This window comes from Ambystoma mexicanum, chromosome 3p (genome assembly GCF_040938575.1).
Source record: "Ambystoma mexicanum isolate Mex_15411 chromosome 3p, UKY_AmexF1_1, whole genome shotgun sequence".
Lineage (NCBI taxonomy): Eukaryota > Metazoa > Chordata > Amphibia > Caudata > Ambystomatidae > Ambystoma > Ambystoma mexicanum.
In genome coordinates, this window is record NC_090925.1 from 530676668 (window position 1) to 530704329 (window position 27662).

At 45.6% G+C, this 27662-nt stretch overlaps 1 protein-coding gene across 2 annotated transcripts in view; it reads right to left on the reverse strand.

Annotated features, from left to right (window-relative positions):
• LOC138580591 (protein-glutamine gamma-glutamyltransferase 6-like) overlaps nt 1-27662 on the reverse strand; it is a 282038-nt gene that overhangs the window by 85229 nt on the left and 169147 nt on the right. For both annotated transcript variants that reach the window (XM_069651253.1, XM_069651254.1), the window contains 4 exons: nt 22801-22978; nt 22197-22332; nt 20124-20227; nt 19772-20014 (listed from right to left, as the gene is read on the reverse strand). In XM_069651253.1, coding sequence (XP_069507354.1) covers nt 19772-20014; nt 20124-20227; nt 22197-22332; nt 22801-22978 — 661 coding nt within the window. The remainder of the gene's footprint in view (nt 1-19771; nt 20015-20123; nt 20228-22196; nt 22333-22800; nt 22979-27662) is intronic.

Sequence of the window (27662 nt, forward strand, 5' to 3'; positions counted from 1 at the left end):
ATCTTAGCAATTTTTGACATTAATAAAAACCGATTTTGAACAGAACCATCTTTCTTTGCACTGGTGGGTGGCAGGTCGGCGACCATTTTGGTGTGCGCAAAAACTGCACGGTTTTCCTGGATCCTGGCGCAATGTGGGCTTTTTCGGCCATCTGGGATTTTCTGAGCCCACAGCCCCAAAAGTTGCAGCATAATAACTCGAACATGAGTCAAAACCCCTGACACTCTATAACACCTTTCTCTAAGTAAAGATGTCTAGTGACATTTGTCATAGACCCAACAACTTGTATACGGTCTACTAGAGTAGGGACAATCACATAAGGTCTCGGCTGCCTGGTAGTTGCCACATCTGTACCCTCCTTCTGAATAGGAAGATACATAAGAATCTTTGCTCTATTTGAATCTAAAAAGTAAGCCATGTGCACTGTAAGTGAGAAAAGTATCACTACAAACAAAATGCACTTATAAATGACGTGTAGGTAGGTCCACATCTTACAACAGTAGCTTCTTGCACATTGTGGAAGTCTCTCGTTGTTGGCCACGGCATTATTACTGTTGATGCTGCCCATTTTTAGTCTTCTTTAAAAAAATCAACTTTTAATCAGGCAACATCATGCAATACTCTGGCAATATCTTAATCTTCTCAACAAGTTCTTCAAACAACTGGCTGATTGCAGGGCGCTTAACAGGGTTCCTGATGCATAGAAAAGAGTTGTCCTTTCACCAAACAAAATGTGGGTGTCTCTCCAGCAAGAAGTAGAAGATTACAGATAGTAGGCTCTGGATCTCTTCCTGCAAAAGTCTCATTCAGTTCTCAGTGTTTTCTCAGAATATGGATGAACCTGCTTGATTATGTCACGTACAAATTCATTAAGTGCCACTGTATTCCTTGGATCTCTTAAGAACGTACGAACATCAGTTTGTCTTCCAACAAGATGTGGGCATTCCTCAATCAGTAACAACCAACCCTACTAGGCTATGAGCATGTTCATCAGATAGGGACATTTGTGTTTTCTCCACTGTACTCAGGATGCTGGAGAACTTGCTCTATTATGGCTGCGAGCAATCTCCTCACGATTGAGCCATTCTTAGGATCTTGCAGGAAATTACAAACGTCAGTAGTTCTCCCCACCAACACAGGGCATGAACAAAGAATGCTGAGAAAAATAGCAAAGATAATCCGATTAATGTTGTCATTAGGCACCGCCATGTGCGCCTCCAAAGAGAAACTCAGTGAGAAAGGAATCAGGGAACTGTTCCCTCTTCCAGTCGTCGAAAGGGAAATCCAAATCTGGCATTCTTTCCTTCACCGATCGAGATTTAAGCATGTCTTAGTCCAATGTTTTAGCAAGCTCCTGTGGCTCAAGAAAAAATAGCCTTCTTTCACTCCTTTTTAGCAGCTTAAAAGAGTGTCCCGAAACAAGCCAGGGTCATATTCTGTATCTGTTTATTTGACACTTTCTACGTCCTTCTTCCTCGTCATATATCTCGTCTGCACATGCTGAGGTTCTTCCCCAATGCTTGCTTCCAATGGGGGTGCGGGTGAAGGGGTTTCTCCAGCGTAGATCTTTACATCTCCAAGAAATATTCACGCACATCTGCCTTTCACTTTTACTGCTGATGGTGTTACGTCCTCCACAATGACTGGGCCGATAAAGCGTGGCTCGTGCCATCGTCAAGTAAAGTTCCTGATCAAGATCTGATCACTGGGGGAAAAGTTTGGGAAGATGTAATTCTTCAGATCCGTTTGTTGGATTGTCTCCATCTGTGTTCTGAGTCCCACACCCCTTCCGTTTGAGCTGATCTCAAATGACAGAGATACTTGTAGTCATAGAGGTTAAGTAATCACGTAACTCCTTTCCTAACAATTCTGCTGTCGTCTGGGCATCACTTCTAGTTCTAGACGGAGGTGTGAGGGGTGTCCTCATCCGCCTCCCTGTCACTATTTCATGGGGCATAAGATGGTGGTTGGAACCTGGTTGATTTCTCAATGCATACAATGCCAGTGATAGGCAATGCAACCATCCTTTCTTCAAGGTTAGCTTCAATTTGGCTATTCTTTCTTTAAGCAAGCCATTGAGTCTCTCACAGACCCTGTTCACTTGCAGGTGATAAGCCGATGAAAACGTGTGCTTTATACTGAGCAACAAGCATATCTGTTCAAAGACTTCATTAACAAAATGAGGACCATTATCTTATCTTAATACTTCATATATTCTCCATCTAGGAAATACTTCTCGTACTAAACATTTTGCTGCGCAGATGGAGTCTGGATGCATATATGAACCAGCTTCAATCCACCTTGAAAAGGGACATACTACTACAATCATATATCGGTATCCATTACAGACTTGCAGCATGTCGACATAGTAGATATGTAAATGCCGAAAGGGACCATTAGGTCTTGGGATAACTCCTCTAACTGTACGCAGTGTGTTCCCAGCGGTAAACCTTTGACATACCATGCAGTTCACTACGTAACATGCAACGTGTTTTAATAAATTCAGAACAAACCAATCCTCTGCAATTGTTGCAGCAAGGCTCTCTCTAGTGACATGCACAGGGTAGTGTAGCTGTTCCAACACCACCCTTAATAAGGCTACAGGCATCACCGGTTTACCAGTGCTTTTCTATCGCAACAATGCTTCAGAAGTAGTTAAAGAACACCTCCTCCGTGTCCACAGGTCTTTCTCATCCTGCTGTGCTTCTCCTTGAATTTCTATTAACTGATTTTTAGACAAGTTGTTATAACAATCAGGCATACTGATCATCACCACCATACATTCATTCACATCAGGCGTATCAAACTTTATGATATTCCCTGAACATGCAACACGTTTCGCTTCTTCGTCTGCAGCTTGATTTCCACGTGAGATCAAATCTGCTCCTTTAGTGTGAGCTGCACATGTAATGACTGTGTTGGCTACTGGGAGTTGTAGTGCTTTAATAAATCTGACCAATAAGGCGGCATGTTGCACTGGAGTGCCGTCCGCTCGGAGGTAGCCCCTCCTTTTCCAACGTGCTAGATGCATAGTCCCAAAAACCTTTGCATGTGCTTTATTGTATGTGGATTTGCTGTTTTCAAAATAGCCTCAGCTCTCTCAGGAGTAACTTTCTTTCCTTCATGGGAAATTAACTGACCTATGTATAGCACTTGACAATACTGCAATTTCTCCTCATTTACTTTATATCCTTTCTCTGCAAGAATAATCATCAGTTGAACTGGGTCACGTCTGCACTCTTCTGCACTCTTCTTCTGAGGTGCTACAGATCAATATGTCATCTACGTATTGCAACACAACTCTTTGCAAATCAATATTGCTTAAATCCATCTGCAGAACTCTATTGAAAATCGATGGAGACTCACAGTAGCCCTGAGGCAATCTCGTGCTTTTTAACTTAGTCTGACAAAACATAAATGATGTCGGATCTTGAGAATATTCATGCAATTGGATTGAGAAAAACACATTTTTCAAGTCACTCACAGTGAAATATCATGCCTCAACAGGGATGCTACATAAGATTATCACAGGATTAGGAACTAGAGGAAACTCGGCCTGTATAATCTTGTTAATCGGGCGTAGGTCTTGCACTAAACTCCACGCCCCCTTTACTTTTTTCACAGGATACACTGACGTATTATACAGTGAATCTGACATCACTAAAATACCTTGTTCCATCATGGAGGATATCATCTTGAGACATCATGCCCGATGTATAATTGCTCCTGGTTTTAATTTAATCTTAACTTCTCCAGCACCTTTTAATAGGCCTACGTCATAGGGGCTTGTTGTCCACAATGAAGCTTGCTCCTTTGCCATGTCCTCATCGAAAAACCTGGCATGTTTCAATGTTAGCATCATTTTTTGATGAACCTCGCAATTGATTGCTCTCACCAAATAAGTAATACTCATTTCAAATACTACTTCATCATCTGATGGATTGGGCCTCATTCCGAGTACGGCGCTAACCAATGGCGCTATTAACGCCTTGGTTGACGCCGTACCCGGACCGGCAGCGCCTTGGTGGTTGGCGGAATTACCGCCCCATTCCAAGGTTGGCGGGGCGGTAATTCCCCAATCCCCATTTACCCTTCCCCATTCCCATTCTTGCCCCATAGGGCATAATGGGAGTGGGGAAGGCGTCAATTACGCCACCGTAAATTACGGTGGCGTAATTAACATCAAGGTCCCTTAGCGCCATGGTATTTAACGCCTGCTAAAAGCAGGTGTTAAAAGCACCATGGCGCTAAGGGAACTCGGAGTATGGCGGTAAGGGATTACCGCCACCGCTCTCGTTAGCGGTGGCCGCTATCCCTTAACGCCATACTCGGAATGAGGCCCATTGTCTCTAAATATATCATCAGTGATGTCAGCCAATCTATAGCCTTCCCCAATGGCAATCACTGTGCACCATCGTCTTCCTTCATAATCAGTTACATCAAGCAAAGCCATTTCTCCCCTCACTATGGCTGCTTGTAATTCTAAGGGAAAGACTCATCCTCCCTCTTCATCCATAGGTATCCTTGGCTTGAATAAAAACTCATCAGGTATTCTCACAGTTTTACCCACAAACCTGGTTGCCATGTTAAGGAAATGCGTACCCCCATAGTGAAAAACCTCTGGTTCCAATGGTGCTCCAAATATGGCCATTTGCCCTGTAAATGCCATAATAAATTCACTCACGTTTAAATAATGCATTCCTGGTGTTGAACATACTATGCCTTCATCAGAAAATGAAATCGTCATGTTCAACTTTGTCATTAAATCTCAACCTAGTATATTGACAGGCATCTGTATCAAATACAATAATGGTACAGACATGTCACATTCTCCTATAGAGACTGAAAATTTTTCGGTTAAAAGAAACTCTATTTGTAGCTCCTGTGAAACCTTGAGCATTCATGGCATTCCCAGATGATGTAAATTTCCCCTCTCGTTTACATGAGCGTGTTGCCCCTGTGTCTACTAAAAAAGAAAAAGATGTGCCTCCTATATTGACATCAACCCTCAGTTCCTCTTGAGGAGTAGGCATCACTGATAATATTGAACACATCAAGTCTCCCCGTGAGCTGTCCTATTGTGGGTATATGCTTATTCCCGTACCTGTGAAAGGATTTCCTCCTTCAACAGTGACACCCCCTATCCTAGGAGTCATTAACTGTCCTGTGCTCATGCCCTGCTGTATCTGCATAGGTGACTGCTGTGACTGCCCTTGCGGTGGATTCATTATTGTCTGTTGTGTTTGCAAACCTGGTTGCATTCTCAGCGCTTGTGTTTGCTGCACTGTCTGATTTTGGGCAATATCCTCTCCATTCTGTTGAGTGTATGTAGGCGGGTATATATTCGCCCCTCTTGAGAACTGCTCATTTTGCACGAACCCTTGGCTTCTACACATGCGGGCAAGGTGTCCTGACATACCACATGTCCAACATACAGGAAGTCTCCTAATTTGCCCTTCCTGCATGACTTGACTATCATTCTGCATGTTTTGAAAACCACCCTGGTTCAGGAAATGTCTCTGATTATTCTGGAAGGCTCTACCTTGGAAGCCTCTCCTTCCCCGTGGTACGAATCCATTATTACTTTGATCATACTGCCTTTGGTTATTCACCTGTGGCATACCTGCTTTTTGCTGTGAACTCGACCCTTCTCTGCTAGTCAACATCACCCCTTCTAAGGCGTATTTTGTCCATTTTTTCTGCACTAATTAAGCTTCTTCACCTTTCCGAGCATCATCTTTCTTTCAATTCTTCTCCTTCAACACTATACAATAATGTGCAATGGTCAGCTGAATTTCTGACCATGGCTTCGCTTCCATGCCCACTAATATTTTGAGCTGCTTCTGTACTAGCTCTGGCAGCCCTTGGCCTAATATATTATAGAACACAGGTATAGATGTCCCCCAAGGCTCACGAGTTTCCAAAGACCAGTGAACTTGGAAATGTTGAATGTAAACAAGAGGATCATCCCATTCCTGCATCTTTTTCATCATTATAGCTCCCATATCTGACATGTCAGGATATAGCACTTTGAGCACTTTCCAGACTGCTGCTCTACAGTTATTAAATGGTGCTCCATCGTGAGCCTTGTTCTGCATAGTGACACTCGAGTATCCTGTTCTCCACCAAACATTTTCTGTGTCAATAATGCTTGCTCTCTCCCAAAGGATAGCGGCTAGAAGACTTTAATGTCTCCTATAGTTAACGTGTTTCCTCCTGTCATTTTTTCTAACGCATGTATCCATTTCCCAGCGCCAGAAGTTAAACTCGGGAGTTTACACCTTAAATTGTCCTTATCGATTTGTGGCCATGGTATATATTGTGGTCTGACTCCTCCTTTTTCTAGTCAAGGAAACTGTGATATCCCAAACTCACATCATCCCCCATCGTCTGTCTGTCCATAGCTGAGACAATGGTTCCACACTGCATTCTTCCTGGCAGCGATCTTAACCTTCTCATATAAGGTGGCGAGTCCCCCCTCTCACTATGGGATCTCACTCAAGGTCGACCTAGTTGCGCCAGGGATTCTGTCGCCCTCGAATTGGGTAGATCTAGATCTAACCATTTTACTTCTCTATCCATTGGAGAACATCTCTCGGGACCACATGCGTTCTCTCCCTCCTCCTCATGGAAGGCTTCTCTGTCTTCGTCTGACATATCCTGTCCCCAACTTGTATGGCTTCCCTCCCCTTTGTCTCTATTCAGAGCTAGTCTGTCTAAAGACAACTCTTTAGGCTCAAAACTACACAAGCCTCCCTCCCTGTCGTATAACTGCATACTTTCAAGTTGATCATTTTTACCCTTTCCTTTCAGTTCTTTCTTAGTCTTCATATCATGATAGAATGTATCGATTGTGTCCCCAATGCTTCTACAGTCAAACTCATCCGCTAGATTTACTATAAACGGACTTGGCATTGGTTCATGTGCTGGGAAGAATTCTTTTATGTCCTCCCATGCTACTACTGGATTAGAATCCATTAATTATTTGTCTACGCGCTCAATGTTGCGTGCTCTCTGCCTTCTTTTTGTTCTATTTCATGATCAAACTCTATTTGCTTCCTTGCTTCTTCTCTCACCCTTTCTTCTTCCTGTCTTTTCATATCTCTTCTCTCATTTGCCCTTTGTATTTCTTCGTCTGTACGTCTTTGCATCCTTTCATCCCATAATTATTGTTCTTCCTGTTCCTCTCTCTTTCTAGCCTCTCTCGTTCTTCGAATGCCCTCTGTCCGTTGTCATATTTTCTCTGTTCTTCTGCCCTTTCTTGCTTTTTCAGTTGTTCATCCTGATACAGCTGTTCCTGACCTTCTCTATCCTTCCTTCTTGCCCCATCTTCTTTCAATCGTTCCTCTCTGCCTATCTTTTTTGTCTTGTTCGTCTCAATCTTCCTTTTGCCTCACTTCCTCAATGCTCTTACCATCAAGTTTTAGCAAAATCTGACCACCCATCCATTCGCTTTCTATGAGCGCTACCTCATCAGCCTTTACTTTTTCTCCCTTCCATCTCTTTATTTCTCTTCTTATATCTAAGGATGCACTTGGTCCGTCACTTCTCTCCTTGTTCTTTCTCTCTTTGTCACTCAGACTTTAGAGATCACCTCTCTTTCAGGAATTTTCTCTGTACCCTCACTGCTGCTATGCGCAGGTGACTCATATGCCGGATTGCTGTGCCCAGCTGCTGCCTTAAGTTCTCTTAATGGGTACACTGTGTCATCTTTTATACTATCAACTTTTACTCCAGGCGCGGCAGTCTCCTCACCTCCCTCTTTGCATATGCTAAAGCGGCTCTTTTCTTTCCTCCTGGTACATTTTCCAGAGCTCTAAGCTTGCTACCCTTCTATCTAACTTTTTTCCCGTGTATGCTGCATGCAAATATGTCATCATATGTTGTACAACTGCAGTTGAAAGGGATCCCCCTTGGGCCATGGCATGAACATCTTGTCTGCAGTGCCCTTAATAACTCGATGCACATCGTCTCGAGTTGGCTTTACCCCAACCTCCCTCCGTTACTTGTTTCCCCTATCACTTTCTCCATTCACTGCCCATTCACAATTTTGCCACCTCACTCACTTTTACTCAACATTCACTTTTTCGACTTCCGGCTCTTGGGATCGCCTCCTCCTTATCAGCCGTTTCAACCTTCCGTCCGTTCAGCTTCCTGTAGAAGTCGGTAGGTTATTTCATACAAACCAAGGGACCCGTCTCACCTACGCTTGCAAGCCTTAGTTTAAAAACTATTTCCACTATCTACAGGGAGCTTTACGTCCTTTCGGCCGAATGGCAGAGGACATTTGATATTGGCAGGAACCCAAAGCATACGTAGGTCGAAGGCTCTTGAACCAACCTCTCTGCTACCACGTGAACCGGGACAGCCGACCCAGCTCTTTAAGATGAGGCAGCAATACTTTGAGATGGATGGGGATGCAGAAGTTACTCAAACATCAATAATCAAAACGACTACGAAAGTTGGCAAAGTTGACTGTTTTATTATCAATTATCTAAAACAGGGAGTACAACAGGGAGTACAACGGACGTCAACGGACGTCTCATAGCTTGGTCTCTCAATTTGCTTCATAAATAACATCATACTTATAGTAAAAACTTGTCATTGATGACGTTCACCTACGTATTTACTAATGTCATCCTACGTGGCAAACTACAAAAACCTAGTGCCAAATGTGAGAGGCTTAGTGGGAACATCTAAGTATACAGTCCACACTAGTCTAAAAAAGTGATAGGCTCCTTAACATCAGGTGGGACTATTAAGCCCTCTCCTTAAACAAGTCACTACGAACGTCACTAAATACACGATGTTCCATTGGTTACACAAACTATAGGTCTCTTAATCATGCGGTCCCCTACAATTGGTTGGCCCTCTTACATCCGTCAGTACTTTTCCACCCTTGTTAGCAGCACCCAGGTTGGACTTCCAGGTGCTGGTGAGCTGGACATAACCATAGCATCCCACCAATTAGCATATAATCTATCATCACCTCAGTGGTCTGCACGTCAATTAAGGCTTTGAACTTGGCCTTGGAAATGTTCTTTGCCCTGGAGAATACAGGGGAGTAGAGGCACACTCTGCCCTTTTGCGTAGGTGTGGTTTGTCATATTTGTCCAGTTTCATCCAGTCACGTGACTGAAGACCACACATTTTTGCTCTGGTGCATTTAAAATACTATTTTTTTTATAGACCTCTGATGTGTTCCTTATTTTCGTCCATGCCTTCTGAACAGGAGTTTCATTCTTTCACACAATTGTAACTAATGGCTGCTCATCCAAGTCAGATAAGACATTGGTTTCTTGGGGCTGATCCAGCCTCGTCTTTCTGAGAATCACTTCTGTAATTTCATTGTTTTTCAACTGCGACACACTGGAAAAGGCCTTCCTTCTCTGGTCGAGCTTTGCTATAATACGTTGTGGAAATATCAATTTTTTACTTACTCCTATATGGGATACATTACTCACCGTAATCGTATTTCTGATGCTTGTATCTGCGTAGATTCACATGCTGTGCATAGGCCGACATCTAGTGGAAGCTGCAGAGTATTACAATTTGTTTTTTGAAACTCGAAAATGGGCGTCGACACAGGGCGTGCCAGTAATTCTATCCCTAGTGTGACGTCCACTGTACCCAAGATCCCTCACGCGTCTAGGATCCTCAGATTGTATTTTTTCTGACATGAGGTAGCAAGAGGAGTAGCGTGAGTACAGACAATCCAAGCAGATAGACAGAAAGGTAAGACTACAAGCAATCATGCGCTTTCTCTCGGAGGGGAGGAAGGGTGGGTCGCATGTGAATCTAAGCAGATACAAGCATCAGAAATACGATTACGGTGAGTAATGTATCCCTTCTGAGGCTTGTGGAATCTGCTTAGATCACATGCTGTGCCTAGATTAGCGAGCAGTACCAGAAGAAGGAGGTGGATGTGAGAAGGGTCATGAGCAAATAAGTGTCTTAGAACCGCTTGTCCCACTTGTGTATCTGCCTTGGAATGGGTGTCAATGCAGTAATGCTGAGTAAAAGTGTGAATAGAGCTCCAAGTAGCTGCTTTGCAAATGGTGTCAAGGGGAACATTTGCAATGAAAGCCAGAGTGGCCCCAATGCCTCTAGTAGAGTGGGCCCTTGGCGTAAAAGGCAGAGTCTTTTCAGAGAGTGAGTAACACAGCTGGATACAGTTAATAATCCACTTCGAGATGGCACCTTTCGAGACGCGATCCCCCTCTCTGCCTGTAGCTACGGAGACAAACAGTTGATCTGTTTTCCTTAGCGGTCTTGTTTTATTTACATAGTAGAGGACAGCCCTACGCACATCTAGGGTGTGTAGTTTCACCTCAGCCGAGCTTTGCGGGTTCTGGAAGAAAGCCGGAAGCTTGATGGACTGGTTTACATGGAATTTTGATATAAATTAAGGTGAGAACCTAGGGTGTGTGCGTAAAACCAGTTTGTCTTTATGGATAGTAAAGAAGGGATCCTGCACTGACAGAGCCTGAATTTCACTGACCCTTCTTATAGAAGTAATAGCTACTAAGAAGGCCGTTTTATAAGTCAGGTGTTTGAGACTGCTTTTATGCATGGGTTCGAAAGGGGGGCCCATGAGCTTGGCTAGCACCACATTAAGGTCCCACCCTGGCGGTGGGACCTTGCTATGGGAAGTGGTGTAAGCCGAGAGGGCTGCCAGGTGTACTTTCAGTGAGTTAAAAACCAATCCTGCATCTAGCAGGTGGAGCATGTATGTAACAATAGTGGAAGGAGTGCAATCAACTGGGTTGATTTGTCTACTCTGGAACCAGATAACGAACCTCTTCCACTTGTCAAAGTAACAGTGCCTTGTGTTTGGTTTCCTAGATTGCTTTAGGATGTCCATACACCTCTCTGGCAAATTGAGGTGTCCAAACTCTATGACCTCAGGAGCCATGCTGCCAGGTTCATTGAGTTGGGTTGCTGGTGCACTGTTTGACCTTGGTGCTGGGACAGTAGGTTGTACCAGGCTGGAAGTTTGATGGGCTCGCACACCGCCATCCTGCGTAGGTGTGGGAACCAGGGTTGTCTTGCCCACATGGGAGCAACTAGGACGAGCGTCATTGACTCCCTGTTCATCTTGTTCACCACTTTCCTGATGAGAGGAGTTGGTGGAAAAGCGTACGCAAACATCCCTGACCAGTTCATCCACAGGGCGTTCCCCTGGGAGTCTGGTTGGGGGAACCTGGATGCAAATCCTGGGCATTGTCTGTTTTCGCTTGTGGCGAATAAGTCTATAGTGGGGAAACCCCACTGAGAGAAGAGATCTTCTACGACCTCTCTGTGAAGAACCCATTCGTGTTCCTCTGGGAGGGAGTCTTTGCTCAGAGCATCCGCTAGGGAATTGAGCTCCCCTGGAACATGTTGTGATGACAGGAAGATGTTCCGTCTGAGTACCCATATCCAGATTTTCTGGGCAAGCTTGGACAGATTTGGCGAGCGAGTCCCTCCTTGCTTGTTCAGGTAGAACATGGCTGTAGTGCTGTCCGTCCGGATTTGCACTGACAGGTTTAGTAGGTGGGGCTCGAACGCCTGAAGCGCTCTGAATACTGCCAGAAGCTCTAGCAGGTTGATGTGGTTCTTGGCCACTGAGTGAGACCAGAGACCCTGAGCTGTGTGGTGGAGATGGTGAGCTCCCCACCCCGTCAGACATGCATCTGTAGTGACTACTGCCTGTACTTCAGGATCGTAAAAGGGTTTCCCCTGTGCGAGATTTTCTCTTGTCCACCAGTGAAGGCTTTGTACCAGTGTTGGCGAAACGACCACTAGATCGTCCCACTGACCACTTGCCTGAGACCACTGTTTCGCCAACCATTCCTGCATGGGACGCATGCGCAGGCGCACGTGGGGGACCAGATAAATGCATGACGCCATCATGCCCAGTAAACGCATTGCTTTGCGTACCGTTATTTGTTGACCGGACTGATAATGCGGAATTTGTAGTAGTATATTCCGAATTCTTTCTTCTGAAGGAAAGGTCAACCCCTCCTGGGTATCCAGGATTGCTCCTAGGAATTGTTTTGAGGTGCTTGGCACCAGGCTTGACTTCTTCTCGTTGATTGAGAAGCCTAACTCGTGGAGGAGGTCGATAGTCCTTTGAATGTTTGTCCTGCAAATTCCTGGGGTTTCCCCCGTTATGAGCCAGTCGTCCAGATAAGGGTACACTTGGATTGCCTCCCTGCGTAGGTGTGCAGCCGCCACCGCCAGTACCTTGGTGAATACCCTTGGTGCTGAAGCTATTCCGAAGGGCAGTACCTTGAATTGGTAGTGCCGACTGTCCACCTTGAAGGGCAAGTACTTTCTGTGCGCTGGGAACATGGAAATATGAAAATAAGCATCTTTCATATCCAAGGTTGCCATGTAATACCCCTTTTTTAGGAGGGGGATTACCTCTTGTAGCGTGGTCATACGAAATTTTTGGGGCTTGACATACTTGTTGGCAGGCCGTAAGTCCAATACTGGGCGCATTGTCAAGTCTTTCTTTGGCACAAGGAAGTAAGTTGAATAAATACCCTTGTTTACCTGGTGTCCCGGGACGAGTTCTATCGCGTCCTTTTGTAGAAGAATGGCGATCTCCGCGAGGAGAATCTTCTGATGTTCTAAGGAGTGTACTCTTTGTCGTGGAGGATGGTTCCGGGGACGCTGCAGTAGCTCTATACAATATCCCGTGGATACTGTTGACAGCACCCATCTGTCTGATGTGATCCCTTCCCAAGCCTGGGTGAAGTTTGAAATGCGTCCCCTTACTGGGGTTGCGTGAGAAGGGACCCTGAACTGAGCGTCACTGCTTTGGTGGAGGCGTGCTGCCTCCCTTGCTGGGGCTGCCTCTGCCTTTACCACGACCTCTCCTATTACCTCTGCCGTAACCCTGGGTAGACTGTTGGTTGTTGTTCCACTGTGTACCCTGCCCCTGGGAATAGTTAGATCCTCTCTGGGAATTTTGGCCGCGTGGGCGACGAAAATTACTATTCCCTCTCTGGTTAGGGGGTTTATTGGTTAACTGGCCAAGGGATTTGAGTGTCTCGTATTCGTCCTTGGCATTTTTCAGTGCGTCTTCGACCGCCTTACCAAACAACAGATCGGCTTCGACCGGTTTGTCTAACAATGAAGCCTGAGTTTCTGCCTTAAAACCAGACTGCCGTAACCACGCATGTCTCTTGATAACAGTACCTTCTGCTATCAATCTGCCTGAGGTTATCCGCGGCGTCGAAGGTTGCTTTCAAAATGCAACCAGACACGGCTCTACCCTCTGCGGAAATCTGAGCTAATTGGACCTTTAACGGTTCAGGAGCAGAGGCTATGAGAGCCGCGACTTCTTCCCACTGATGGCAGTTGTAGCTGGCCAACAGGGTGGTGGAGTTAGCAATCCTTGCTTGATAGGCGGACGTTGAGGCTACCTTCCTGCCGAAACTGTATAGTTTTTTGCTCTCCTTGTCGGGAGGAGCTTCTGACGAAGACAAGGGTGTTCCAGCCCTCTTACGAATGTTGGTAACAACTAGGGAGTCTGGCTTCAGATGTCCTCTTATATAGAGAGGGTCAGACTGAGCTGCCCTGAAACGTTTTTCAACCCTGGGATTGACTGCTCTGGTGAGGTTTGGGTTCACCAGGGACGGATCTATTCTCCGCTGAATGGATTTAAGGATAGGGATGGTCTGGGCAACCGGCCTCCTTTCTCCCACTAACTCTTCTGCGAAGTCCCTTTCCTCCTGTACACCGTGGGTGTGAATGTGGAAATGTTCTGCTGCGCGAGCGAGAACCTCATTTAGGAGGGGCTGGTTATCGACTCTGTATGTTTCCGGGTCATCCTCTTCTTCTTCCTGGTCCTCATCATCCCCATAGTAGCCCGTCCCGGTTTGCTCTTCTATCATACCAAATTTTTGGTCTCCACAAAAGGAAGCCTCTCCTTGATACCGTGAGTATGGTGTTGCGTAAGGTTGTACCTCAAAGGGTTCAGACCTCATCGGGGTTTCAAACCGGGCTGTCTTACTCGGGGGGATAGGATCAGTAGAGCCTGAGGGTGTGGCCCCTTGTGGATCATACGAGAGGAAATGTTCTGGATTTTTATCATAAAAATCAGCCAAAGAAGACATTCTTGACATGACCCTATCTATGTCTTCACTGGACCATTTTTTGGAACTGGGAATGACTCTCTCAGCAAGTCTATGGGATTTATCTTGAGTAGCTTTGCTGGTTGTGGACCTATCAGCAGACCTGGGCTTGTCTGTCTGTTTAGGGGTGGTGGAGTGTTTCACAGGTGTAGAAGAATGTACAGGTAGTTTCTTCTGCTGTTTTCCCCCCTCCCCGTGCGTAGAAAAATGTTTTCCCTGTCCCTTAGTGGCTACGGAGTTTTTCGACGCCTGGCGTCGAGGATCGGGAGAGGTGTCCCTGTCCTTCGAGCGTGGGGCCTCGCCGTCTTTAATTGCGGGCTCTGCCTCCTGGAGCGCGGCCGGGGGTGGAAGTCGTCTTCGTCTTCCGACGATCGAACTTCTGTTAGCCTAGGGAGTGAGGCACTCTTGGCAAGAGTGGATGATTGCCTGGAGTCATGCGGCGATCTTGATCGAGAGCGCCCAGAGGACACCGAATCGGACCGTTCTGTCTGTGCCTCTTTCCAAGAACTCGACGTCGTCGATTCTCGGTTGGACTTAGTGTGTTTAGTGTGTGTAGTATGTGAAGCGCTTGCGTCTCTGGGGGTCTTCCCCATAGCCGCCCTGCCTGACGACCTTCCGAGGTCGGGGACCTGCGCTCGGCTGTCTTTCGACGCCGTAATACCCTCGCCGTCCGAAAGTACGGCGCCGCTGCCATCGCTGAAGGCGCCCTCCGCTGCCATGGCCGCCTGCCTTGCGTGGTGGGCCCAACGCTTCGTCGAACGGTCCTTAAGTGTCTTAGGTTTAAACCTACTACATGCTCTGCAGTTCGCTTCGGGGTGGTCCCTCGGCAAGCAGAGATTGCACGTGGCGTGCCTGTCGACCAAAGGGTATTTGCGGTTGCACTTGGGGCAGAATTGAAAAGGGGTACCCTCCATACGCACCTTGAGGCAGCGGGCTGTTAAGTGTAGGAAATGTATAAGGTGTACCTATATACCAAGAGTGTAGAGTATGAACCACCCCCCACTCTCCCTACTTGGAGGGTCGAGGCCAGCGGCCTACCAGGCCCGGGCCGAGGCCAGCGGCCTTCCGAGGCCCAAATCCGTCATGCAGTAGCCGACGGTCGATTTCTTCTCCAGCCGGCGTCGAGTGTCGAAGTTCGACGTTGGGGTGGGGAAGGATGTCAATATATTAATTATTTTAAAATTTTTGCAAAAGTATGGCTAAGGCCAGGGGACTCCGCAAGATGGTTCCGACCAGTATGGCGGAAAAAAACAATCTGAGGATCCTAGACGCGTGAGGGATCTTGGGTACAGTGGACGTCACACTAGGGATAGTATTACTGGCACGCCCTGTGTCGACGCCCATTTTCGAGTTTCGAAAAACAAACTGTAATACTCCGCAGCTTCCACTAGATGTCGGCCTATGCACAGCATGTGATCTAAGCAGATTCCACAAGCCTCAGAAATATGTTGGCGCATGCCGCAATCTATTCACTATAAAGCTAGCGTGTAAAATAGCTTGATATCTTCATTGTTTCTTTAGCATAAGTTTCTTCATCTCGAGCCCGAGATGTCACTTATCCGTGATACTCTCTTGATGCCTTATAGACTATAGTCACTTCTCTTGTCTCTGCATCTCTTCGATGTATATCAGTCTGGCTACGTGTGACGTCACCAATCTGCTTGTTCATTCATTGGTACTGCTTCTTCTGGGATTTCATTCAAATGGCCATCAAACTGTCTTGTATGCAGATATGGCTTTCTCAATGGGAACCTTGCCGCCAGGATTCTCCTTGGTATCAGTATTTTCACTGGTACTGCATGTGTCTCACGCTCTGGTTCCCAACATATAGGCAATATGGGCGAGATTGTTGAGGTGGGGGTACTTGGCTCCTTCTCTACAGAATCATCAACACAATGATGAAAGCATTGAAGGTTTATGTCTCACCACCTGTGCAGATGAATTTATATGAGAGAAAGGGAGTTGGCTTAGAAACTACTCACGATCTAAACAAATTAGCACATGCAGATCATTATTGACCTCCTCTAAAACAAACAAAATGTTCAGAGTACAATCAATAACTACTGGGATTGACAGCATTCTGAACATTCTGGGACTGATTCTCAAAAATTTGGGCAAATGCAAAATGAAAAAAAAATGCAAAAGTGCAAAGATGCACTTTTTTTATTTGGACTCATTGCTGAAAGGCACCGGCCACCGTATTCCCAAAGGTGACCTGCACATTTCAGGAGGGCCTGGACAATGATGCAAAGATACGCTGTTCAGCCCCCTTGGATACATTAGTGTCGGGAGTGTGCTCTAGGCACTAATGTATGACAGGCTCTCAGCAGGCACATGGTTGCTGAGAGTACATTTCACCGAACGGGCCGTTAAAGGCCCCGTCTCTATCAAATGCTTCAGAAAACGATAATACAGTTCCATCCCTGTTTAGGGGATGGAAATGCTACTGTGACAGGCGCGATTTTAACCACAGTTATCACAAGACAGGTTCAAAAATGGTGCTGCCATGATTTGTGTCTCCCTGTGCATCTGTTCCCAACAGGTGCTGGGGAAAACCTTGATTTCAGCACTTTTAAAAGCGCATCCCGTTTGTGAATTTTAAATGTGCAGGAACGCCCCCTTATTTGTGCAAAGGGGCACCTGACTGAGCGCATTTAAGGTGCACTCATTCAGATGTCCTTTGAGAATAGGGAGGCTCCTTTATTTGGCACAAGTGAGGAGAGGGGCTAGTGCAATTCTCATGTTTTGAGACTCTGGCGCTCTGTCTTCAAAAGCAAATAAGGAAACAGCACTGCAATTTCCAGGCAAGATTTATTTTAGAAGGGCACTTCCTCTATGGAAGGAGCTTTTTTCCCTGCAACTTTATATTTTAACAGAGTAAAGCCAAAGCTGAAACACTGGAAAATGCTGTCACTTTCTAATAGAGAAATTGTTTACTTTTACATAACTTCTAATGCATGCTCATGTTGAACCTGCTCCATTATAAACAAGTGTGCAATTTAAATGCTTAATGTATGAGGGCAACTTGATTTAAATACTACAAAATAAAAGAACATATAATTTACTAGTTTCTCTATTTGCTTTACTTAAGCAATAAACCCTGATGATGGGGGCATTACCGGGAGCGGTCATTATCACTTGGATGGTAACAGTATTACCTCTTACAGACCGCCTGATTATGTGTTTGTGAAAGCATGAACTGTAAAATAATCTGCATATGTACAACTGTATCACCTCCAAACAACTGAGGTATTATTTGGGTGGTATTCCCACCAAGGGTAAGACCTCTATTCCCTACTGAAGTTTACAGGGACATAAGCATGGGGAGGGTCAAAAATGTCATAATCAGACAGAGTTTTCACAGTATCCACCAGTGGTAGCTGTAATTACATTTGGTGGCATTAAGACTGCCAATGCATCCACATTTGTAATGAGGCCTGTGAAAAACCTGAGGGTGTTTCACTACTCAATCCCCGGGGATCCCTTATTCAGGTGGCCAGGGAAGGGCCATCGCTATTGGATTCCGACCCTGAGGGTGAACAAGCAAGGGAGGATCACCTGGGTAGGTGGTCCTTGGGGAGTGGGGAAGAAACACTGGAAGGCGAGACATGGTATCACCCATTTCCTGACAATTGTTCACCCCATATTCCCTCTGCCTTTACGGAATACTACAACCCCCATCATTTCCCTCCTTTTTGTGTCAGCCCAACTACTGGGAAGAGGAAGACTGAGATTAGGAAGATTACCAATAGTAATATTCAAAAGTCTTGCCCAGTAATGAGGCCAGGCAGGGTCAGGCACTCAGTCATAATCCCACACACCTGAAACACATTGACGGCTACCCAGAGTATAAGAGGTAGAGCATAGAATCACAAGGAGAGTGAGTTGGAGCCCAAGAAGGAACACAAGTTGGAGGTTGAGTAGGCAGATGAACGGGGTCTGCTAAGTACACCAGAATCTGTCAGTGGAGAACGAAGTGCCGAGATGCTGAGGGCCTGAGAGGCGGAAAGGCTGCAGAATGCGTTGTAAGGGAGCCGTGTCTCCAAGGAGCCAAATGGGGGTTGCTTGAGGAAACAAATTCCAAAGAGAAATCCTTGCATAGGTGCTCATCCCCTGGGCGTGCAAGATGGCCTGGTAGTGTCAGCGGGCCAGCAGAGTAGACCCTGACCTCGACACCAAACAAGCGATTAAGAGAAACACAGCCGGTGAGTTCCAAGCAGAAGGGAGCCCGGTTTGTGAAAGGCACGAGGCGCGAGTGAATTACAACGTTGCAAAGCAAGGACACATGTATGACGAGAGACGCAATGAAGATGAAAGCTTCAATTGTCCATTGTTCATAGAGTGTGATAAGAAACAAAGTGACGGCGAGGCCGCGTGTAAGTTTACACGAGTAAATAGAGACCTTTTGAGATTGCGAATTATAGAGGGATCGAAGCACGAGCAACAGTGAAATAAAAACTGTTATGTTTGTGGAATTAAGAAGAGGGTCTGGGACCCTCTATGAGAATTGAGAAGAGCGTCTGAGACACACAAGGAGAATTGTGAAAGACAGTGCCGGGGGCACGACCAAGTGAAGATTGTGAAAGAAAGTGCCGGGGGTATGACCAAGTGAAGATTGTGAAAAGACAGTGCAGGGTGCACAGCCTAGTGAGGATTGCGAAAGATAGTGCTGGGGGCAAGTATAATGCGAGGAGCATGAACTGTATAGTGGCCTTAGTAACAAAGTGGTCCTGTACAGGGCTAGCAAATACTGTGCGTTTGCGAAGTTCTCTGTCACATAAACTATTGAAGGATTGTTGAACTGTTGGGGAAGGGAACCCCAGTGTGAAAGAAGTGTTGAACTATTGGAGAAGGGAAACCCATTGTGAAACATTTCTAGTTGACGCCGACCCAGGCGAGGGAAGCCTGAGAAAACTGTGTTTTTGAGACATTGATTTAAAACGAGGGGAGGGAAACCTGAGTGAACTTTATGCTGTTGAACTGTGTGAAATCCAAGCCAGGGGAGGGAACTGTGTGAACTAGCCACCCAAGCTCCTAACAAACTCTTATTACTCAAGCTTGGGGAATGGAGTGTTATTCAACTCTGTTGCCATCCTGATGTTATTTTGATACACTCTTTTGTAAGTTATTGTAAAAGCGTGAGGGCAAGCATAGGTGTCTAAGATAGATATTTCTTTATTTTGACTAGACTGACTCTGACTAATTACTTTTATTTAATGCTCGAGTCTACTCTTGTTAAAGACTTAGGGTCAGCGAGGAAGTCTCCAACCCCCCCATTCAAAGCTCAATAAAGGTGTTGAAAATGTTATCTTTGTGTCTGCATTTAACCTTTGATAACATGCCTATCCTAAATCTAAGAGTAGCAGGATGGAAAAGGACAGTTGTCTGTGAAGCGCATAAAGTCAACACTAACATTTGGCAGTGCGTTTGCTGTGCCAATCTACAAAAAAGGACACATACTTTAATGAATACTGAATCCAGATATTGGTATAACATACACATGGATATTGTTAGACAATTGATTTTCCTCAGCATTTTCATACTAATGAAAGGATTGTAATTGTCATCATCGTACATTAACCAATACTGTAACTGATTTAAATTGAATTGAGTGGAAAGCAAGTAACATATGAGGGTCTCATTACCTTCTGGGTACTTATAGTTATGTGTGATGTCTATGCGGCTATCGTTGCCTACAGCCTTGGTACTAATGCTTTGGCCAATCATCTTGACGTCGGTGTGAACCTTCTTCATCACATCATCATCATAGCAAATATAAGTAACTCGATCAGCATTCACCTCCGCGAACACAAACAGCCCATCATAGTTCAATGCCACATCTCCTTCTTTCACAGCATGGACTGAGGCTGGACCACAACGATAGAGCCCTGGAGTATGATGACAAGAGAAAGGACTACTGTGCAAACGTTCAATTTATGTCCTATGTGTCAGGAGCATGGACTTGTCTTCTTCATTGGGGAATAAACTTTGAGTTACCTTCACTCCTTTCCTGTGCTGTGGCATCTAGAACCTGCCAGCCATTGTAGATGGGGCCCAAATCCTTCCGCTCCAGCCATGCTTCATTCCAGACATGATACGTCCTGCAAATGGAAAGCATTGTGTTAATCTTAATTCTATATGCTCTGCCCTCTATACATGTTGTGTATTCACAGGCTATAAGCGCTACCTCCCCTTATTCATTATGTCCTTAGGTACAGGTTTAACTTAGGTCTGAGAAGGAATAGAGCATTACGTGTTCCTTGCATCCAACAGGTTAACAAGGATTATAAACCTGTTCACTAAACTGTAAAATATAGACTGTTTTCATAGCATCAATGCAAAGGTACAAGAGAGTGGCACTATGCTTGATGTTAACAACAATATGCAGGTTAACAGTTGTTTTCATTATAAAGGAGCCAAGGTGTAATGCTGTAGATTTCTGTTAAGTTAGTGGAAGAGTGCCTGGGCAGGTCCGCCTACACCCATTCACCTAAATTAAAATGCTGGATCATTCAATCCAGCTATCAAAGCACAGTTGGTTTGGTAGAATTCAAGCAATCTATCAATAAGTCGATTTCAGAATGTAGACCATAAAACTAATGCCATTCACAGTAATATTCCATGACTATATTTGGAATGTAAGTCATTGACTAACATAAGAAGGTAGGAATGGAACATTGGAGTTGGCACTTGGCATATGATGGCAGCATTTCCACACGTGAGGCTGCACTTTTTATGTAGTGAGCAGACATACAGATAAACTGTGTATCAGCCACGGTCACTCCCTAAAAATAGGCAAAAACTCCCATAAAAATAAAAGAAGTATACATACTCATAACAATAAGAGCCATATAAATAGGAGTCCACCCATTGCAACCACCCACAAATCTCCGTGGACATTTTCAGAGGATTAACACTGCCTTACTCGAGGAGGAATATTAAGATGAAAATGTACCTTATAATGTGCTCAAATTACTAAGTACAAGGTGGAATGAACTACAAAATTCTCTTTTAAATTTAAATGTATATTATTACTTGCCAAAAGAAAACACTAGAAATAGGAATGACTCGCCTATTGCCTAAAATAAATTACACTACCAATTTAAAAAATAAAATGTGATAAAATACTGAATTCGAAATCTTATCTGGGACTCAAAAGTGACTATATCTGGCATGTAATGCATTGATTGGCATGAGATGGTAGTGCTGGGACATTTGATGCTGCACTTGGCACATGATGGCAGCACGTCAACTTGTGGATCTAAACCTAGCAGAGGAGTTTGCTCTTGTCATATGATGTCAGAAGGTGAACATGGGAGGGTGTACGTTAGATATTAAGTCGATGGTTTACATGTAAGATTATTATTGGTATATCTGGTAGTACATAAAGACGCAATTGGAATGTTATAAGGCACCTGGTAATAGGGGATGTTGACTATGTTGACTATACCCATCGTGTGCGGCTTAACTGGCATACAATGGCAGCAAATCATCAGATAAGGCTGTGCTGGCATATGAAGGCAGTGCCCGTGGCCTATGTTGGATCTGCTGCTGGGAGTATATATGTTATAGCATGACTATGACCATGCCATATCAAAGCATCATCCCTGTTAAACCATGGTTGGTAACTAAAATAGTCTTCTGCCTGCCTTAGTAGATATTTGTTAATGTATTAATCTAAAGGTTTGATTAAATTTTCATTTGCAGTTTCATTTCCTGGTATATTAGGGTCTAAGGTCAGTTGATGCCACTTCCTGTGATATTATTGGTGTTAAAGAATACGTGAGATCACCTCTTCTCAAGTCATCATGCATTTGCTAGTACTTCTGCTACCCTGGCATTTTAGCGACTTGATGTCTTGCTTTTTTAAGGGGGTGAAAGGCTTATTGACACAATATCGTCCTCACACAAGGCTGAAAGTATGCTGCATACTGTCTATCATGTGTTGCACATATCACTGAAAAATCAGCCTCTGATCTGAGGATCCTGCGATAGCTAGTTTCTCTGAGTCATCTCCATGTTAAAACCGGGGTCACTTGAGCTAGTTAATTTCTCTGAAGCATGTTTTACCATATGCTGTCCCTGCTTTTGCTCAGAATTGTCCCAGAAACATCATAGTACTCTTGCACACGCAAGTTTCCTTCTGAGTCATGGGCAGAGACGAAGTTTGTCACCGGACGATTTGGAATTCCCAAACAGCGGAGAACTAAAACAGAAATATATTATGTTCATTCAATTGTTCTTTATACATTCGACAAAAATGACAAGATTCAAAGTTGTATATAACAATACAAAACAATGCTCTCATCAAACTATATCCAACAGCTGGACCTCATAATTTAAGCACTTAGTGAATAGTTTTAACAGAGATACAGTACTTGCCATACTACAAGGTTTATTTATGTTCTTGTGTAAAGTTCTTCCCCTCATTATGGTGACCGTGTGGTTTGAGGTTTAGACACTAGGTTAATGTTCTAACATTTGTCTGTATGTTTTTGGTAAACCATACTATATACACGTCCCACGGTTACAGTGAAATAGACTTGGGTGAAGAATTGCGCTAGTCAAGCTCTTCAATGAGATCCACGTATAATTATACAATAAACACTGCTAGCGGCATTGGAGATATTGTGCATCCAGACGACACATCTTTGACGAGGGAGCTCATTCCCACCTGTGCACATAACTCCAGCGAAGACCCAGCATTGGCCATATCTGACAGGCTTGTACCCTCCCTTGTACCAGGTCCTCAAGATATCAACACTTCCGCTCCACGTGATGGGGTCAGCACCGTCAGAGTAATCTCCACTCCACGTTCCCATCAGTACACCTTGGTCATCATTGCTGTTCACCTGAAAAAAAGTAAGTATGTAGTTGTTGAGTTGTTGCTTGTGGTAAGTGATTGGAAATAGCCCACAGTGGACTGTGAACATGCTGTAGACATAGGATTGCAACTTTCAGGCCGCCAGTTAAAATAGCCAGAGTGTAAAAACCAATGAAAAATCCCTTCATTTGAAAGGTGCGAGTATAACAAGCAGGTTCAGCTAACAAAACTACACATGCAACAGTGCTCCTCCTAGAGGTTCATCTTCAGTTTAGAACCACTGAGCAATGCATTGCAAAATCACAAATTCTCTGGAAAGCATGCATTGTTTTCTACAACAGTGCTGCTGTACACATAACTTTATCAAGCCCACAAAAAACGATGAAAGATACAAACATCTAAATATTGTTTAATGTTGAATTAAGTGCTAAGCTATTATGCAAGTCTATGCATACTCGTCCTTGGCACTCAAGGGGTTAAAGATGACCTCCTTGGCATTGTATAACATCCTTGTTATTGCAGCAATGGGGTGCGTTTTGCAAACATTATCAGTGTTATTGTGGATTTAAAAATGAACGGAAAAAAAACTCTAAAAGAAAGAGTAGAATGGGCTATTTCATCTAACGATATCAACACATACAGTATGACCACAGAGTAGACATGCTGGAAGTTCTCCTCCAGATCAGAGCTACTGAGAAACGCATATTGTTGATATGCAAATCAGCTCACAAGCATACATCTTGCTTCGGAAAACTGTCTTGTCTTATAGGGTCACCCACTGTGTGACCCAATGGCATGTGTGCCTTATTAGCTGAAATAGATAGTGGACCTTATTTACAGAAGGTTTTGAGTGGCGCAAATGCACTTAGCGCCAGAAATGGCCACTATGCTGCATGCAAAACTATATCCACCCATTTACAGATCGGGCTCTGTGCAGGTTCTTAGCACAATGCGCTATGTCTGTGCGCCACACGCGAGGCATGAGGGAATGGCCAGTTCAAAGTCCAATAAGGGGTGCAGAATATGCAAATGTCCTCATTAAAGTAGAGAAATGAGGGATAACAACTTGCAAGGAGCAGATCCAGGCTGCTTGATAGATGCATTGAAACTTGTGCTTATCTTCCCATTAAAGACACCCACTATTACATTAGGATTCCCAACCGAATATTGGTTCAAGATCAGCTTCATAGTTTCTGTGTTTTGTCAATATGCTACAAGGTTTAGTGGGTCATACAGATTAACCAGTACTATCGCCTTATTTCTTTCCTCTTTTGCTTTTTCCTCCACCTTCAGGCTTTTGATAACTACCACTTTGATCATCAAAGTCGACCATTCTGTTTCCACTAATTCCCAAGGATGTCTTACAGTAACCAAGAGACCACAATTTGGTTGCCCAATCGGGCCCTTGGTTGCAAGTATTTGCGGGGTGCGACGGCCGTCAAATTTGCAGTTTGAGGTCAACCATGTCTCTTGCAATGCCACAATACAAAATAGTTTCATGTGGACCACGATCCCAGTCTCAGCAAATAAATGCATATATCCCCCGCTGTTCCATGACATAATCAGACTATTGCTACCAGCTAGGATTTACAAAATGGGCTTTAAGAGCCTGAGGCAGCCATTACGAATACCCATCATCCTTCTCTATTCTCAGAATCTCGTTTATCTTTAAATTATTGTCCATAGTCTGTTAATTTCTCAACACAATCACTCCCTCAGTCTCGGTTATAGTCTGAGTTACCTTTGGTCTTACTTCCTTTGTTGTTACCTCTGTGTAGCTCTTTGTTTCACCTATGTATTTTAATGTATTCATTTATATTTTGCTGCAACCGTAGGCCAATATGAATAGTTCAACTTCGTATTTTAAAACATAATCAACAGTACTATCAACTCTGAGCCATATATTTGATGTTACATTTTTCCTATCTTCTAGTTGATTAACTATCAATATGTCGGCATGAGCGAAGCGCCAGTGCGGACGTGAGCTCTCTCACTCCCAGCGACCGCTGGCATCTTCCTTTAACATCCTGGTCCCCTGCAGTGTCTTTTAATTAAAAGATTCACGCTTCAATGGCGGAATAGCGGGGCTACTATCTTAGACCTTTTTAGCACGAATCGGCGCCGGGAAGCTTGTGAACCACCGACTGACTCCACTGGAGTGACGACAGCGCCATCTTGTCCACGCAACTGTGGGTGTACAAGGGAGACCTCCTGGTTCGGACGCTGTGGGTGCTGTCAGCTTGGCTCCTTGCCCCGTGGACTCACGGAGGGCCAGCGTGCAACAGACAGCACTTGGTTAGGCAACGGGTGACTGCGGGCTCGCAGAGGACAAGCAGCGGAGAAGCAAGACCCGTGAGCCCCCCCCTCCGGAGCGCTCACCGAGGCATACAACTGCATCCTTGTCCCCCTCCCGCTGTTACTGGAGTGTGAATGGCCCTTCCGGAATCCTTTTGATTAAATCTGTGCCCCCCCTGGCCCCAGCTGAGGCTTGACCCCTGCGACAGACCACAGGGCCAGTGTCGGTGGAGGGACGCAGAGCGGCCTGTACCGCTCCCTATTTGCGGGAAGAGAAGATCCAGATTCAACCCCTTGTGCTTCGCTGAGGCCCGCTGGACATTCTGGAGCTGGGTGGAGGGGAGGGAGGTCCTTCCCCTGCCTGAAGTGCCCAACGCAGAGAAAGTGTGACGGCCTGGTGTGCTGCTGCCGAATCACGACCGGAGCCCCATCCTGCAATTGCACCATTGGAAGGGTGGTGGACGTATGGTGAGGGGGTGTGAGGATGCTTCCTGCCCCTGCCCGGGTGAGGTTGAGGAACTGACTCTGGTGGCCTCGTACACCCTGGGAAGACAGCAGGAGGCCACCACAGAGGGTCAGGCTGTGGGGGCTTCCCTGCTGATACAGTGGAGCAACAATCTAAATGCGACTTTGGCGCAAAACAAAGAAGGCGGGGGACTAATGCTGAGAGACCACCATGGGGTGGAATTGTGGCAGTGGCCGGGAGCGACCCTATTCTTGACACCGGACCAGACCTGGATCCAGGGGCTAGCATCAGGACCCCTTTCTTCCTGGGAGTGGGCACTTGGAACATCCTGCTTGTAGAGCCCCAGGACTATGGGGTGGAGAGACAATAACACCCAGGGATCACTGTGGGTGGGAGGTCCCCCTTTTCCTTCTCCCCCCCGCCACCGCCCCCAAACGCCTAGGCATCTACTTGGGCTGGCCCGCCAGAGAGCACTTGAACAAGCCGCCTCACTTCTACCATTCATAGTGTGGCAGAGTGGGGTTGCTGCACACAATCGCAGGAGCCAACAAGGTCCACAGCCATTGCCGCTTGGGGGCCCTACCCTGTGCCTGATCAAAGGTCAAACAACAGGTCTTGCAGAGCAAAATGGATAATTTCACAGTGGGAGCCCTCCAAAGGCCCACAACTCAAGCCTTAGAGACTGGGGATTTAAACGATGAGCTGCAGGATCCATCCATCTCCCTCACTGACATTGGGGAGACGAGTTCGTCTTTGGAGGGCAAGATAGGGGGCCTGTCCACAGATGTGCCCTTTCTCCAACAGGAACTCTGCAACATGACCTTGAGGGTGGGAGAGACGGAGCAGAGGAGCTCGAACTCAGAGGATACGGTCGAATAAATGGAATAGCAACTGGCTGCAATCACCCAAAAGGTGACCCAACTCAAAAGCATAGCGGAAAACAAAGAGGGGCGAGCATGCCAAAATGTCATACGCATCCTTGGGGTCCCTGAGAAGGAAGAGGAGCCCAGTGTTGAGCTGTTTCTCGGGTAATGGCTCAAGAAACCATTTGCCCCTAAGAAACTCTCCAAGTTTTTCTCAATAGAGTGGGCACACAGAATCTCGACTGTGAGCCCGGACCCCGGTGAGCCACCACGTACAATCATTGCTGCACTCCTGAATTTCTGAAATACGGATGCCATTCTTCAGAGGGTTCGAGTCACTGGCCCCATGACCTACAAGGGCTACTGCATTGGCTTTTATCCTGACTATACCAGCGAGGTTCAAAGGGCCCGCCAGTCTTTTGACTCAGTAAAAAAGAAGCTCCAGTCCTTGTCCATAAAATGCGCACTGTTCTTTCCAGCACAGCTTAAGGTGCACCACAAGGGTATTACCCACCTTTTCTACTTGCCTAAAGAGGCATGGGAATGGCTGGAAACCCAAATCCTTAAAGCATCCATGTCGCAGTTGCCAAAAGAGCCACCTGGGGAGAGACCAAGGACTCCCACGTCACCGAAACATCAGGACCTCTACGGACTGGAGAGGACCGGGACAAGAATGGATGACCACTAACACCGCCACTCAGGTTTCTATAGTAGACTGGCACTGCATGGGGACCCCACACTGTCAGCCGCTGACTACCGCAGTTGAGGTAAACACCCTATAATGTTCTATTCTGTAGTTTTGTGCCTTGCTGGCGCACCATTTAGGCAAAAGTTGCTTCAGGTTGGGGGGAAGTACAGGGTGGGATGCGGTAACTGTTGCTCTACACAATGGTTTTCGATTGGCATGAAGCCATGAAGGGGGTAGTTGTAGTTGTTGGTTTATAAAGGTTGCTTCGGTTGGTTGCAAAGTCCAGTGACAGGGGTGATTGCAGGGGGTAGATATGGGTCCTGCCTGCCCTAGGCATATAAACGTCCCGACTCAACAATCCTGGGAACCAGGGGTCGGGCACTGTCCTGTATGCCATTGG